General features: G+C 41.9%; 1 protein-coding gene across 8 annotated transcripts in view; it reads right to left on the reverse strand.

Annotated features, from left to right (window-relative positions):
• Nucleotides 1–16,339, reverse strand: part of dock4b (dedicator of cytokinesis 4b) — a 105,414-nt gene that overhangs the window by 30,208 nt on the left and 58,867 nt on the right. For all 8 annotated transcript variants that reach the window (XM_063905679.1, XM_063905678.1, XM_063905677.1 and 5 more), the window contains exons 16-30: nt 16,105–16,211; nt 14,073–14,226; nt 12,898–12,995; nt 12,657–12,740; nt 11,502–11,602; nt 8,886–8,967; nt 7,558–7,728; nt 5,231–5,420; nt 4,083–4,219; nt 2,379–2,513; nt 1,913–2,011; nt 1,179–1,273; nt 694–769; nt 466–566; nt 171–229 (exon numbers count right to left, since the gene is read on the reverse strand). In XM_063905679.1, coding sequence (XP_063761749.1) covers nt 171–229; nt 466–566; nt 694–769; nt 1,179–1,273; nt 1,913–2,011; nt 2,379–2,513; nt 4,083–4,219; nt 5,231–5,420; nt 7,558–7,728; nt 8,886–8,967; nt 11,502–11,602; nt 12,657–12,740; nt 12,898–12,995; nt 14,073–14,226; nt 16,105–16,211 — 1,689 coding nt within the window. The remainder of the gene's footprint in view (nt 1–170; nt 230–465; nt 567–693; nt 770–1,178; nt 1,274–1,912; nt 2,012–2,378; nt 2,514–4,082; nt 4,220–5,230; nt 5,421–7,557; nt 7,729–8,885; nt 8,968–11,501; nt 11,603–12,656; nt 12,741–12,897; nt 12,996–14,072; nt 14,227–16,104; nt 16,212–16,339) is intronic.

A 16,339-nucleotide genomic window follows, 5' to 3' on the forward strand; every position in this document is an offset into this window, starting at 1 on the left:
TTTTGTGCATCTACTGTGACATGGCCAGTAGATGCACACGCACAAACACCTACATAACATAATACAGGAAAGGGAAAACCGCAACAAGCATTTCAGGGCCCCTTTAAAGCATGTGCACACGTCAGAGTGACTGAAATGAAACCATGTGCATTTAAATGACTGAATCTTACCTAAATTCTGCCACATGCCGAAGATCTCACAGCCCATCATCACCCTCATGTCTCCGTACCTGCACGATAACGCAACAAATAAATACAACACAGGGGAAAAGCAGCGAGAACAGCATTTAAACTCATTACAAAAAGTCTGTGCGTGTGTGCGTGTGTGTGTGTGTGTGTGTGTGTGTGTGTGTGTGTGTGTGTGTGTGTGTGTGTGTGTGTGTGTGTGTGTGTGTGTGTGTGTGTGTGTGATTTGGACAAAGAATGGGAGCAGGATACAGAATACAGCATTTGCATCAAAACCTACTTTTCCAGAATCTTCTTCCTCTTGGAGGGAGAGAAGGACTCCAGCTGCAGACAGGGCTGGTTGATAAATATTACTGACAGGTAGAAGTACGAGTCCCAGACCTGGAATAACAGCAAAGAAAAGAAAATGGCATCAAGTGAAATGTAAGTGGTTTGGACAAAAACACATCTCTAATTGTGTGTGGAAGCATTCTTCGGACCTACACACGCACATCACGGAGCAGCCTACCTTGTAGTCAAACTTGTCGTTGAGGAAGTTGGTCCTCAGAGCGTCAGAAAGGTAGAGGACGGTTGTGATAATGACACTGAGGAAAAGGAAGAGGAAGACAAAATTAGGAAAAGAGGGGTATTGTGTGAGCTACCAGGGAAAGGCATCACCACCAACTATTTACAAAGTATTTAAAAGGCCCATTGTAGGATTCAATTACATTTTATTTAAAGTAAGAGCACTACATACAAAAATCCCCTGCTTTTGACAAGTAGAACTATCTACATGATATCAGTTTGCTTCATTGGTACCTGTCTTTGTACCTCCACCTGCTGAAAGGTAAAATCATGTCTCTTTGGAAACGTGAAGGCAGCTGACCTTTCAAAAGAGACTGTCGCGAGGTGGAACACACTGTCCACGGCTCTACACACACTTTCCGCAGAAGAAATCCCTGTCTATGTGTGCACGTTTGTGGTGTGTGTGTGTGTGTGTGTGTGTGGTCTTACTTGTTGGTGACCAACCGCATGACGGTCCAATCTTTGGGAAACATTTCTGGTCGGATCAGGATCCTGAAGACTGTGAAGATCTGAAGGAGGAAATCCTGCGACACCACAGAAAAACACACACATCGGAAACTCGAAACAATAGTGTCAGGCGGGCCAGAGTAATTCTAAGCTTGTAGAGTACGTTAAAGCAGCCTCTGCATGTTGCTCACAGGTACTTAAACAACATGTTTTGATCATTATTTCACATCACATGTTTGTAATCAAAGGGTTAGAGGTATGAAACTACTGTATTTACCACTGTGACCATGTCATGTACTTAAAGGGGACATATTATGCGTATTTCCAGTGTTTCTACTATACTTATACTACAACATGTTTACATTATCGATTATGAATCACATGTTTTTACCATTTACCTCCTGTCTGAAACGCTCTCTCTCGCCTTTCTCTTTGTGCCTCCATAATGTTTTGTATAAGCATTGATGGTCAACCCTACAATGTTGTCGTATTTGGTCAAAACTAAAGCGAAAATCCCCAAAACAACAGTTCTTTTTTTCCTCTCTGCAAGATTTAAAAGTGGTACACACATTAGCCCAGAAATGGCAAAAATAAAAACCGATGATGCTAAAAAAAGAAACAATCTTTGGTGGGTATGGTCTGAGAGGAAGAGGAAGAGAAGCTGGGATGTGAAGACACAGAGAGGACAGGGTGGGGGGGGGGGGGGGGGAGCTTACCCTCAGGTTGTCTTTGCTGCTGAAAGCCTGCAGCAGCTGCTGGTAGTGTCTGTCACTCATCTGTCGCAGAAGGGCCAACAGACACGCCACAAACTCCCCCTGACAGCGATGAGCATCAAGACAAGAGAAGAAGAAATACATTTTAATGCTCTGAGCTACGAGATAATCATCAGGGCTGCTTTAAAGTACTGAAATTAATTGTGCTGTTGTAGTTTAAGAACAATTATGGTGAAGTCAATACCAAAACCTGGTGCTATTAATCTTTATAGGACATTAATTGCCAGCTGGTAAGAATTTACAACATCAGTAGAGCTCTATCATAAGAAGAACCCCCTCTCATTATTTCCCTTTGTGCTGCGTTGTATAACAAACTTAATTATTGCTGTTAATGTCAGATCCTGTAATTACTCCTGCACATTTCGTCAAGTCCCAAAACAATCACATCGAGCTGTCAAAACACACATACAGTGACATCCTGGAACTGAAGTCTCATGGTGGGGCCGGCAGGCTGGGGCCGGTTGCTTATTTCCAGGATGGTTCTCATCAAATCTCCCAGCAGGCTCTCCACAATCAGCTCCACCTCTTCCGAGACCACCGGCTCCTGCACAAAGGACGGAAAGCATGAATAACAGGCATTAAGGACACTCTTTAGAGGCAAAGAAAGACCTAAAATGTCACGGTGACCCTTCAAATAGTGACAAGGCTCTCTCAAAGTTACATAACTGTTCCCTTAAAGTAACTTAATTTGGATTCTGTGATCGACACGTCTTTGTGCAGTCTCAAAGCCAAAGGTCGGCCCCTTTTTATGTTGTAATCTTATTTATCTGAGGTTTAATTAGTCTTACACCACTACGTTTGGGGACTAATAAGATGTTTGAAAGCTAAGAAATCCAGGAAAATGGTGAAGAATAAAAGGAGATGGAATACAAAGGAGAGGCAGACAGTTAAGATCAAAGTGACTCAAAGAGAGAGGAGGATACACTTGTGTGTGTGTGTGTGTGTGTGTGTGTGTGTGTGTGTGTGTGTGTGTGTGTGTGTGTGTGTGTGTGTGTGTGTGTGTGTGTGTGTGTGTGTGTGTGTGTGTGTGTGTGTGCCTCTAGTTTTTCCCCCTGACAAGACGGACAGGTCTTGGCTGGAGCGATAATGAGAAGGAGCTTCAGACTGGCACATTGGCTGCCACTCCTGTCACTTCCCTTTAGATGTGGTGCCAGTCAGTGTGTGTGTGTGTGTGTGTGTGTGTGTGTGTGTGTGTGTGTGTGTGTGTGTGTGTGTGTGTGTGTGTGTGTGTGTGTGTGTGTGTGTGTGTGTGTGTGTGTGTGTGTGTGTGTGTGTGTGTGTGTGTGTGTGTACGGACTACCGGGCCACTAGCCTGCCCCTCTGGCACAAACAGTGCAAATTCCAGACAAACACACACGGCCCGAAGTGACTGCCATTCCGACAATGCCCACTTCTAAATTGATGGGTCTCATTACTGACCGGCATGGCTTCCAATGTCGTTGTTACACAGACTAATTGACCGTACACATAACAAGGCAATCTGCTTCTGCAATGCACTGGCGAGAAAAATGGCTGTCAAGACTATTTCCTCGAGCTTTGACTGCCTTTAAAGTGATTTCCCTGTTATAGTATGGTGGAAATTACCTTGCATAGTCCTGTAAAGAAGAAAAATGTGTACTAACTGCACAGGAGACATCTACATACATACATTACCCCAATCGAATAACAAACACTTGATTTAAAATCTACTTTTTATATTATTTTGCCATTTAATCCCCCATAGATGTAACCCTGTGAATGTCTCCGCTTAAGATAGATAGAATGGGAGGATGAAACCCTCTTTATTAGTCACACAGCAGAGCACACACGGTGAAATTGGTCCTCTGCATTTAACCCATCCTAGTACTAGGAGCAGTGGGCAGCTATTGTGCGGCGCCCGGGGAGCAATAGGGAGGGGGGATTGGAGGTGTCCGGTGGCACCACAGCAGGGCCTAGGACGTGAACTGGGACCTCTCCAAGTAGCAGTCCACTTTCCATATTTTTCAAGTCTGTTCGGGGACTTGAACCGGCGACCCTACGATTCCCAGTCCAAGCCCCTACTTACTGAGCCACTGCTGGAAAAAAGGATGGATTTGGCTCGTAAATTGAATCCCTTTACCTCCGTCTTACTCACCGTGGTGCCGTTCTCCTCCTTGATGATGAGGGACAGCATGCTGGTGAGGATGCGGGCGCACATGACCAGGTCTCTCTGCTCCTGCATGTGCGCCTGGAGAACCCGCAGCACCACCGGCAACAGGATGCACCGTGACTCTGCAACACACACACACACACACACACACACACACACACACACACACACACACACACACATGATAAAATATAAGGGGTGAACACAACATGAGTGCACAACAACTCTTAAGCAGAACTAAATTAATCCAAATGTAATTCTTTGTGTAACATTAATATCATTTCTTGATACGTATATATTCTTTGGGAGCATCGGGGGAAGAAAATCTTGACAGTAATTGGCTTTATCAAATCAGAATAACGGTTGAGTAAGCTTACACATACAGTTAAGAGAATGAATACATGAAGACAGTAATTGGAAGTTGTGAAACAGGATCAAATACATCCGAATATAAAAAACTATTTTCTTCTTTTTGTTTTTTTTTACAAGGAATACAGTCATAAAAATGAAAGTAATATGACATATACAAATAAATATGTGCAATATATTAAATATTGTAGCACAATACAAGTACACACATCATTTTTATTTAACTTCTTACATTCATTGAAATATTTGTTTTAGATTTAGTTTTATTTGATCATTTATTTATTGGACATCTTTACTTCAACTTCAAATGTTTTTAAATAAATATCTTGATTCCATTTTATTTTAATTTGATCTTTTTGTTGCATATTTTTATACAACCATCTTAGGTTCATGTAAATATTTTTAACATTTTTTGTATTTATATTTACTTTATTTAATTCACGAAACCCATTTTGATATCAGCCTTTTACTAAGAACCACAGTGAGCGATGGATCATTATAATACGGACGGGACGGGGGATGGAAAAGTCTGGTGGTGCATGATGCACGACAAACACACAGAATCACTGATTATTGCCTGAATTTTGCAGATAAACATACTGGTTTTTGTTTGTTTGTTCGTTTCCCTCTGTGCTGTTTGTTTTTCCTCTAAGACTTTTTGGTGTGTTTGTGTAAAATGTTCACACATCTTTCCGAGTTGGGTTTTCACTGCGATTAGAACGATGTGTGCGTGTCAAACTGTGCGTGTGTGAAAAGGTCTTCACCTGGGTTAATGTACAGCTGGCTCTCCACCGTCTTGGCGATGCACTGCAGTTTGACAGCCTCCAGGCAGTCGGCGTGGACGGCGGTGGGCAGGCTGCCCAGCGTCTCCCTGACGAAGCCCGCCACCTCCCGCACGGTGAAGATCTTCAACAGCTCGCCGTACACTGCTGGAAACGTCCTCAGGAACACCGCCTGGACAGATCAGAGCCATGCTCAATCATTTGGAGGCAATATGCATCCAAAATTAGATTGGAATCACTTGGAAAAGCGATTATAACTACAAATAATACTATACAGAGCATTCCCAGACATGAATATGCATGTTTTATACCGTGTTTCTGCAGTCATTTTAATACATTTGCCACAAAATCAGCATTGCGTAATGTATATTTAATGACTATTCTCAATGAAAACTGGAGAAGTAGAGTGCGTTAAGCGCTGCAGGGGCTTAGGGTAAAATACTTTCTTATAAAATGTCAAGGAAAAGGCTACCGTCAGGAAAGAGTATCCGTATTCATGCAAGTCTTTGTTTACACAGAGCAGTTTTGTTGGGAAAACAAAGTTAAATATCGATAAATCACCGGCCGAGACAGGATTTACTCCTCAGTCTGAGATTATGCGGATTCAATTTAAAGGCTGCTCCAGTGGGATTGCGGTCTTGTTTGCAGCCCCCCGTCTGATGCTCTTTCTTCCTGTCAAGTTCTGTCGCTGCACAATTGAAAAATGAAAATCTAGAGACGTGAGTCACCATGTCCCTTGTTCCTAAAAATATAAACACTTTGTTTCACAGACACAGATGTTTACAAAAAGGGCAGATTGAGAAAGAAAGGGACCCATAGTCGAACTTCACTGTGCATTTTACGTTTATATTTCATTTGATGCGCCATTCTTGAACACTACATGTATATAACATCCCACTTTTACGTTGTGCTAGCTGTAATTTAGCCCTTTAATAGTGTTTTATCGTCAGATAGTTTACATACGAGTATATTCACGGTGCAGCTTTTATATTTTCACTCTTTTAGCTCAGTTGTATCTTCTATTTTGAGATGTTTATATTGTATAATTGTTCACTTGTTATTTCAGTAATTGAATATGTTTGAATTGCATGATTCTCTATTTAACATATGAATTAATGTGCACGTGATGTATTAGGAACATGATGATTATATCAAAGGCAATTAATGTTTCTGAAAATCTGGGATAAACAACTTTTTTTCAGTGCAAAACCTCTTAATGACAATTACCTTATACATTCGGATATCACTGTGGCAAAATACAGCCTCTAGTAGTACTTGAACAACATTCCTGTGTGCACTCACTGCTCAAAACCTCACATTATCCTGACAAAAACTCAGGTTAAAGGTGCTAAATTACGCGTAAATGGATTTTCTGTGTTGACATGTCATAGGTTAGCATGGATTAGCATTAGCCTAGCCTGCTTCTTCCCACAGCTTGTGTTGAGAATGCAGATTAAAGGAGATCAGGAGTAAGTGGAGCGATGGAGTGGAGCTTTTTTCACGCGGCATGGAGAAGCCCCGACCTGAATATCTAATGCTGCCTGACTGGCCTTTAAGTGAGGTGACATAATTACAAAGTGACTGGAGACTTTAATACAAGTCTGTCAGTCTCTTGAGCAGAGCCTTTTAATTGCAGCGAACGAAAGCTGTGAAAAGAAACATCCTGATGGGAGTAATTGAAAAGACGAGAACTATTTTCGCCCGTAATGCTAAGACAAAAGATGTGTTCCGGATGAGGGCTCTTAGCCAACAAGGCAATAAAGGAAATGAATTACTAACATGCTTTAGGGAATGAACGCACACATTTATAGGCAGGTTCTGTTTTGTCTGAGAGCATCCTGGGATTAAATTGAGTACAAGGACTAAAGAAAAAGGGGAAATGGAGAACACAGAGTAGGAAATAAAGCAAATCAAAAAGGAAGCAGATCAACACACAGGTTCTGGAATGCAAGTATTTCCCAACAAGTGTGCACAAACAAAGACCACACAAGCATCTGCTCTTGGCGTGTAATTAGGATTATATTTGGCGTGTTTAGCTTGTTTGTTTTGGTTGGCTTGTGCAAATCAGTGAAGGCGGCTGCCCTGCTGTGCAGACCTCCCAGAGGAAATGGAAAAGCTGCCACAGAAACTTCTATTCCCACTCCAGGCCCCTATGGCAGCGTGACATTCGATTACAGACAATTTCCGAAAACCGTCACAACTGCAATATCAGCAGACAGGGAACATAATGTGGTGCGTGCGTACCGACAGGGGCAGGTGTACGTGTGATTTCAGAGGATTTGAGGACAGAGAGTTGTGTGAAACCACACCTGGGTCTGTGCGACGGGACTGGTGCTTTTGTTTTCCTGCGACAGGAAGAAGCGGATGGACATGAAGAGCTCGTGGATGCAGACTCGGAACTCCTCCTCGTTCTGGCCTCCGGTAGCCAATGAGAAGAGCCGGCGGGACTGGATGATGTACTTGAAGATGTACTCGCTGGCCTGCAGGACAGAGGGGAAGAAATGGTTTTTACCATCAGTGATGAGACGCCAGGCAAACACACTTCACACGTTCAAGTTGCATAATCTCTAAAGTGGAAAAGCCAAAAATACGCTTGGTCTTAAGTTTGAATATTTCCATCTTTTTATCAATTTGATTATTGATATTTCAGTTCTGTAAGTAGGAAGTCGTCATCACATACACTAATATGTTACAACTAGTTCCTTTCTTGCAAGAAATAAACACATGTAACCTGATTATTGAAACTCAATCCGGAGTCGAGTGAGATTTTTCTAACATACCTGATCAGGTTTTTGGAGTTTGTGCATTTTTCATGATGTTCATACATTTTACAGACTAGTTTATTGAAAGCCTGACGAGATCAGGTTGGCCTTAAATAAAAGTACACTTGTAATGAAATGCAAATGACTGAAAAATAATGGCAACCTTTTTTGATAATAGATCAACCGTTTCCAGATTAGTCATTTTGTTGCAGAAATAGAAGAAAATGCAGATTTTCCAGAAAATGTCCCCAAAAATGTAAATGTCCTGCGTTCTCCCCCCCCCTAATTTTAATATCATATTCAAGTTAATATCTTTGTGTTGTGGACTGAAATACCCAAGACATTTACAGACATCCCCTTTGACATTGAGAAATTTAAATTGACAGTTTAAACTATTGTTTTTTTTAAACTGGAGCCTGTCTAAAGGAAATGTTGTAAGAAAGGTCTGATACAAAAGACACTGTATAGATACGAGGACACATCTGCAGTGCATCACTCATCCATTATTTACTGCATGACAGGGCACCAGTCACTCCTGCTGCAGAGTGTTCTGTGAATGATAAATGGGAGAGCACGGAGGAGGGATCATGCTTCTATGACACCACATCTGCAAGACCCATTACTATATTGTGAAGTGGATTCCCAACACCGGCGACGGCACCGCATTTCTGCTGATTAAAATTGCATGTAGCGTCAGAGCGTAAGAAGGGGAGCGGCGGAGCATGCATGGTGAAGGGATGTATTAGCAAGAGTGGCAGCGATTGGGAGTGTCTGTTTGTACCTCTGGACACTTCTGAGTTGATGGAGTGTGTGTGTGTGTGTGTGTGTGTGTCCTCCTCTGGTTGAATGTACATGTTTTGGAGAAGACGCCTCACCTTGAGCACTTGCTGTATGTGATCCTGATGTTCTGCGTCAACAATGCGGTCCACGTACCACTTCAGCACTTTGATCAGGTCCCTGGAGGAAACACACACACACTCAGTATCACCACACACACATACACACACTCCTAGCACATATACAGTGGGGCAAAAAAGTATTTAGTCAGCCACCAATTGTGCAAGTTCTCCCATTTAAAAAGATGAGAGAGGCCTGTAATTTTTATCATAGGTACACTTCAACTATGAGAGACAGAATGAGGAAAAAAATCCAGGAAATCACATTGTAGGATTTTTAATGAATTAATTGGTAAATTCCTTGGTAAAATAAGTATTTGGTCACCTACAAACAAGCAAGATTTCTGGCTCTCACAGACCTGTAACTTCTTCTTTAAGAGGCTCCTCTGTCCTCCACTCGTTACCTGTATTAATGGCACCTTTTTGAACTCGTTATCAGTATAAAAGACACCTGTCCACAACCTCAAACAGTCATACTCCAAACTCCACTATGGCCAAGACCAAAGAGCTGTCAAAGGAGACCAGAGACAAAATTGTAGACCTGCACCAGGCTGGGAAAACTGAATCTGCAATAGGTAAGCAGCTTGGTGTGAAGAAATCACCTGTGGGAGCAATTATTATAAAATGGAAGACATACAAGACCACTGCTAATCTCCCTCGATCTGGGGCTCCATGCAAGATCTCACCCCGTGGGGTCAAAATGATCACAAGAACGGTGAGCAAAAATCCCAGAACCACACGGGGGGACCTAGTGAATGACCTGCAGAGAGCTGGGACCAAAGTAACAGAGGCTACCATCAGTAACACACTACGCCGCCAGGGACTTAAATCCTGCAGTTCCAGACGTGTCCCCCTGCTTAAGCCAGTACATGTCCAGGCCCGTCTGAAGTTTGCTAGAGGGCATTTGGATGATCCAGAAGAGGATTGGGAGAATGTCATATGGTCAGATGAAACCAAAATAGAACTTTTTGGTAAAAACTCAACTCGTCGTGTTTGGAGGAGAAAGAATGCAGAGTTGCATCCAAAGAACACCATACCTACTGTGAAGCATGGGGGTGGAAACATCATGCTTTGGGGCTGTTTTTCTGCAAAGGGACCAGGACGACTGATCCGTGTAAAGGAAAGAATGAATGGGGCCATGTATCGTGAGATTTTGAGTGAAAACCTCCTTCCATCAGCAAGGGCACTGAAGATGAAGCGTGGCTGGGTCTTTCAGCATGACAATGATCCCAAACACACCGCCAGGGCAACGAAGGAGTGGCTTCGTAAGAAGCATTTCAAGGTCCTGGAGTGGCCTAGCCGGTCTCCAGATCTCAACCCCATAGAAAATCTTTGGAGGGAGTTGAAAGTCCGTGTTGCCCAGCGACAGCCCCAAAACATCACTGCTTTAGAGGAGATCTGCATGGAGGAATGGGCCAAAATACCAGCAACAGTGTGTGAAAACCTTGTGAAGACTTACAGAAAACCTTTGACCTCTGTCATTGCCAACAAAGGGTATATAACAAAGTATTGAGATGAACTTTTGTTATTGACCAAATACTTGTTTTCCACAGTCATTGGAAAATTAATTCATTAAAAATCCTACAATGTGATTTTCTGGATTTTTTTTTCTCACTCTGTCTCTCATAGTTGAGGTATACCTATGATAAAAATTACAGGCCTCTCTCATCTTTTTAAATGGGAGAACTTGCACAATTGGTGGCTGACTAAATACTTTTTTGCCCCACTGTATGTGTGTCACTGGAGTCAGCAAATAAAGATGAGGCGAAATATTGGCTCGTTTTGGAGTTAAAGACAATTGAAATTTGAATTTGTAAAGGGTTTTCGTACATAGTTATTGAAAAACAAACACTATTTGTGATCTGATTGACCAGAAAAACAAGTAGAGATCAAGTGTTTTGAAGAGAATCCTTAATCCCGGAATGTTTTCATCAATTTCAGAAAGAAGTCCAACCATTTGCTTGTTTTTCCATGAACACAGCTGATTCAAATGACACAGCTAAGTTATTTTATCTAAAAATGAGAGAAGGGAGCAATAAGAAATGTCTTGTTACTCGAATAAAACGCTTTAAATCTAAGGGAGATATTTCAAAAGGGAGGCAAAAAAGACGTCAGATTACTGAAAAGGAGGATTTTCAGGAGTGGATGGTACCCTATTAATAACTTCAGATAGTTATATTAACTGCTGTGTTATTAAATTAAGGTCTGACACTTGGAATCAAAGAATATCGCTTATTAAAGAGTTTAAAGGGGATGGATTTGGCAGCAGAATCCATGTGGGAGTATTGAAAAAAGAGAAGATGGAGCCAGCACGGTATCTCACAGGTACAGAGAGTGTGAAGAAGACAGCTCGTGAGAACAGGAGGTTGTGAATATATGGGAGGAGGAACGAGGAGGTAGGAAGGAATATGTTCCCCCTTTCATCAGCCAGGGGGCACCATAGGCATTTCGTCCACACTTGTGTTGACTAAATCTCAGCTCTGACACAGGCCGGCCTCTCCGACTGGCTGCCCGTGTGATTCAGCGAGCCGTTAGAATACAATGCAATCAGGGAGGCTGCACTGTTGGACGCTCACAGACTGCAACGCCACATACCTGTAGGACAGGGCTCCGGCAAAGTGGCTCTCGATGTACGTGTCCATGACGGGTTTGAAGTGCTGGAATTTACTGTCCTGGAGGAGGTTAATGATATGCACCTGAAAAATACAGAAAACAGTCCTTAACGTTAGAAGATTATTTGAGGTGCATTAAAGAAGCTTTAATAGCTTTCTGAAGGGTGAAATAATCAAGGGTTGTTATCATTCCATCAAATAGAGATATATCATGTGATTAATAAATAGATACATCCTAGAAAAACACAATTTAAGTGATGCTATTTTGTTAGAAACCTGCTATAGACGGCAGAAAAAAAGGTTTTCAGCTTCAACTTTTTGTTTTGGGACATGTCTCTATGCTGTAATCAGAGCCCACTCTGCTCTGATTGGTCAGCTGTTCTGTAGCCAATAGAAGCTAATGATGTCGTTATGGTACATAAGTAAACAAAGGAATCTAATGGAGGCGTTTCAGGCCAGGGGGGAGTGTGTGGGAGAGAATACACGTCTATACTTTATTAATAAATTTTGATTCTGAATTGCAGCCAATAGGAGGAAGGGTTAGAAATGAGAAAGGTCAACCGTGACACATTAGCGCTTGTGCTTCATTTTGAAAACCTTAACAAGTCAAAAAAAATAAGCGCATTACACAGTTTGACTCTCACTTCCTCTCCAGCACGATGTTGGACTTCAAAACATTTCAATTAGGAAAGCAATGTAAGATTTTAAAGAGAGAATACAAATTGAACAGATGTCTATTTGTTTGAGAAAACATCCAAGCTGAAACCATCTCGACAGTGGCTGCTCTCAGTCTTCCATGTTTCCCTTAACGATATGCTGAAGATAACTCCACATGTCCGACTCGTTGGATTGATCTCCAAATCACAAACTGGCCGGGCCTCTTTATCAGTGATAACGCCACGCTGAGAGTGTGTTCATGTGTCAGCGTGAGACGGATGCAGAGCGAGAGAGAGAGAGAGAGAGACAGAGAGAGAGAGAGAGAGAGAGAGAGAGAGCGAGCGATCACAGGCATCACTCTATCGGCGCAGTGCAGCGTGACCGGGGTGAGATGGGTTTCTCTGTAGTGTTACATCACCAGATCTTTCTCTAAAATGCTACGAGAGCCTGCCGGACAGGAGGAAGTGAGTAAATAACTTACCAAAGAGTCGAACACCTTGAGTCCATATCTCTGAGAGCTTTCATCCAGAATCCCAAAGAGAGTATCCAGGGTGTCCTGTAGAAACTGAACGAAAGGGAGAGCGAGCTTTAAATGAACTGGAACATCTTCTCAACCTCACCTTTAAAAATGAGCTGAAATCAAATCAGAAACAGTCAATACTACAAAAGCCAGGATAGCGCGAGCAAATCAGTCCCGAGGACCGCATTTTCCGTGCACCTACTTTGACAATCTCCGAGCCATCGATCTCCTTCAGCTTCGAGAGGCTGTCGTTGATCCTCTCGGGGTGCGCTCGCCACTTCAACAGGTCCAGCATGTCTCCTGGAGAAAGAGGATAAAGAGGCAAATGTAGAGAGCTATAACAGGAAAATGAAGGAGATACAGGAATGCAGGATAATGCAAATCGCAAAGCATCAACCCGCCCTTCAATTATCGCCCCAAAACTCCACAGAATCCAAACAAATGATGACATTTTCAAGTGCGGATGGATAAAAAGTCATTTTCCAGAGCTGAGGTCCCCAGACACGCGTATGAATAAAACATAAGCCTCGAGAAGAAAGTGTTTTCGCTGTCTCTTCAGATTTTGTTCAACCTGAAGTGTGTCACTTTTTTTCACCAGCGGATCTGTGTGTGTGTGTGCTTGTGTTTGAGGGCATGACAAATATTTTCCCACATCTGTCAAGCACATTTTGACATCAAAAACTCTGCAATACTTTTTGAATACATTCAGCAACAAAACCAAACGTATACAGGAAATTACCAGCCTGTTGCAAGCAAACTGTGCCTGTAGCCTTTCTGTTTATACACTCTACTGTCTGCTTAATGAGGTTAAACATGATTTATGTTTCACTGTTCTTCAAGTCTGGTACAACAGCGATAGGGTCTGCTGAACCAACAATTGGAAACTGAAATATAACACATTTCACTTCAAGTCACAGTTTTTGGCATGAACAGTTCTACAGTATACATACCCTAGCACTAAAGCATGGTACCAGCTAGTCTATAAATAGTGGATTACAGCATGGATTGGTAATCTAACAGTGCTTTACAAAACACCTTGCCAGTACAGAGAAACAGCCATGAAGGTAATAAGATGTATCTATATGTTCTCTTTCTATCCATACACAGCTGTATCTTTCTATCCGTATATTTCGATCTACCCTTCCATCCATATCTACATCTATTTATATATCTACTGTACATGTACTTTCATCTATATCAATACATCTGGAAGTACATCTATCTATATATCTATAATTACATCTACATCCATCCGTCTATACATCTTTGTGTAGACCCATTTATATCTATCTATACAGTACGTACATCAATCTATATCAAATACGAAATAGGGCAAGCATTTGAGTTTCACAATGTCAATCTCTGGGTGTAGTTTACCGTTTTGTGTGAGCTTGGTGGAGCAGAGGAAGCTGGTGATCCAGAAAGACTCCTTGGGGGCTTTCAGCGTCTGGTTGTTGGACGGCAGGTTGGCCTTGGAGAACGGCTGCTTGAGGTAGCGAGAACACTCTGCCAGGCTGGTATTCTCCTCACACTGCGCAGGGGAAGAAGGAAAAGCAAACATTTCACCTGGCAGTGAAGATACAAAAATCTCCTAGACTTCTATACATTATCAGAACTTGGGTTGTAAGCCAATTATATTAGAGAGATTAAGCTATATTAATCGCACATCGGTTATTTTGGGGGAATTTAATGCTGCCTGTATGCCTGCTGCTGAGGCCTCTTTGAACTACCACACAGTTTGGACTGATTCTACTGTGTCTATTTTGGGTCTGAGGAGAAACTAGGCCATGCCAGCTTCATTGAGCTTTTCAGAAACTTCCATCTGGCATGAAAACGGAAACCTTTTCCCCCCTCTCAACGGTGGGAACACGCAGGGTTGTCCTCTAAAACAGGCAAAGGACTAAATCTGGACAAAGACACGAAGAAAGGAGGTTTTTTTTGTTGAAAATAGTTCACCAGGAAGATAGATAATCATGCTTTTGGTCACTGTTCTGCCTCGCTGCCAATAAAATGTATGCATGCTTCCCTGTGCTCTGCAGAGCCTGAGGTTTATGCACACACCCTCCGCCTGCAGCTGAGGAAATCCTTGTAGTCTGCAATTATTCTCAATTACACCCAGGACGGTCTCGCAGCACAGTAGCTCTTAACTGGGGATGCTGGCCATTTTATTTGCTTTGATTTTGCAAAAGCAAAAAGTGTGAAAACAGTGTCTGCAAAAACAGGTCTGACGTAAACGAACATGAAGGTCATGCTAAATAAAAATAAAGACAGTGTTCCTCAAATGAAATGAGTATGCATCCAAATGACGTTAACACTGTCGGTTCAGTTTAAACACGCAGCTTGAAAATGTTACGTGAGTGGATGTGACTCATGGACTCTGTGAGCTGCTCTGCAGCCCGTGGCCCCGTAACAGTGTTATTACACAATGGCCGCATTTGGAGTGGGTTCACGAGCTGCAATTTGCCAAACTGATAGACCTATTCTTCCTTTCTGTCCACCGTGAAATCGTATTTTGTTTTATTATTGCAACCATATCCTTACGCTTTGGTCGTACTCTCAGCTAAGAGGAATTAGAGGTGCTTATTAAAGTGCTCCATCAATATTTAATAAAGGACCCAAAGGTGGCACTACTTGGAGTAATACCAGAAGGCATTGATGGAAGAGCGAGGAAATTACTTTTACTAATATTAGTCATAATAATAACACCTGACCCAATCGATCAGAAAAGGACATATTTGCTGGGACGATATATTTATTAAAAGGAAGCGGCCTGCTGTTCCAATACAGTGAAGCGATTCAGTTTCCCAGAGTCTTACTAGTATCTCCCCTTATTCATATATATATATAATAATGTACCCATGAAGCTGAAATAATTTAGTTTTCAGTCACATTCCTCTTTTAATTCGGGTTTAATTTTCACTGATGTGTTTGGAAGAGATGATCAATACAGTTTTGAGAAGATATACACTTTATCTATCAAGAATTAATCACATTGTCACAATTATTTCATGAGAAGAGGTACAAAATATGTATTCCAACGTTATGGGCAACAGTGTATATATTTGTTAACTATTTGACTTGATATGAAGGACAAATGGAAAGTTGAAGTAAAACTAAGTTCAAAACGTCTTTATTTTAAGGCCTTAAAATGGCAAATTGATAAAAGCCAAGTATCTTAAATGTTCATACAATGCATATTACTCTCTTTCTATTGATGATATACCAATGCATTGAGAAAAGTACAATTATCCTTTCCTATTGCGTCACATTTGAGGAAATTGCACATCCAACTGATTGTATACTGCAGTACAGTAACCAAGCATAGTCTGAACACCCTGTAAAGCACAAAGTCAATTCCATGCCATGCTTGTGATTCAAAGTCTTTGAGGAGAGGGTATGAAGGTTTTACCTTGTGGATAATGAGCTCATGGGTGCCATCTGGCAGCGTCCTGCCGTCCTCTTGCATCAGCGGCACAAAGGAGTAACCAAACAGTTTCTTCTCTCCCTTGTCTTTAGCTGTCAAACAACAACACATGGCGATGAGTCAAAAATACTGCGTGAAATGAACAAAACTATTGTTGTGATGCTGGTTCTTTTCAATGTTATGCAATGCGTTTAAAAAGATATACGGATGCTCAGTCTGT

Source organism: Eleginops maclovinus, chromosome 17 (genome assembly GCF_036324505.1).
Source record: "Eleginops maclovinus isolate JMC-PN-2008 ecotype Puerto Natales chromosome 17, JC_Emac_rtc_rv5, whole genome shotgun sequence".
In the NCBI taxonomy this organism is placed as follows: domain Eukaryota; kingdom Metazoa; phylum Chordata; class Actinopteri; order Perciformes; family Eleginopidae; genus Eleginops; species Eleginops maclovinus.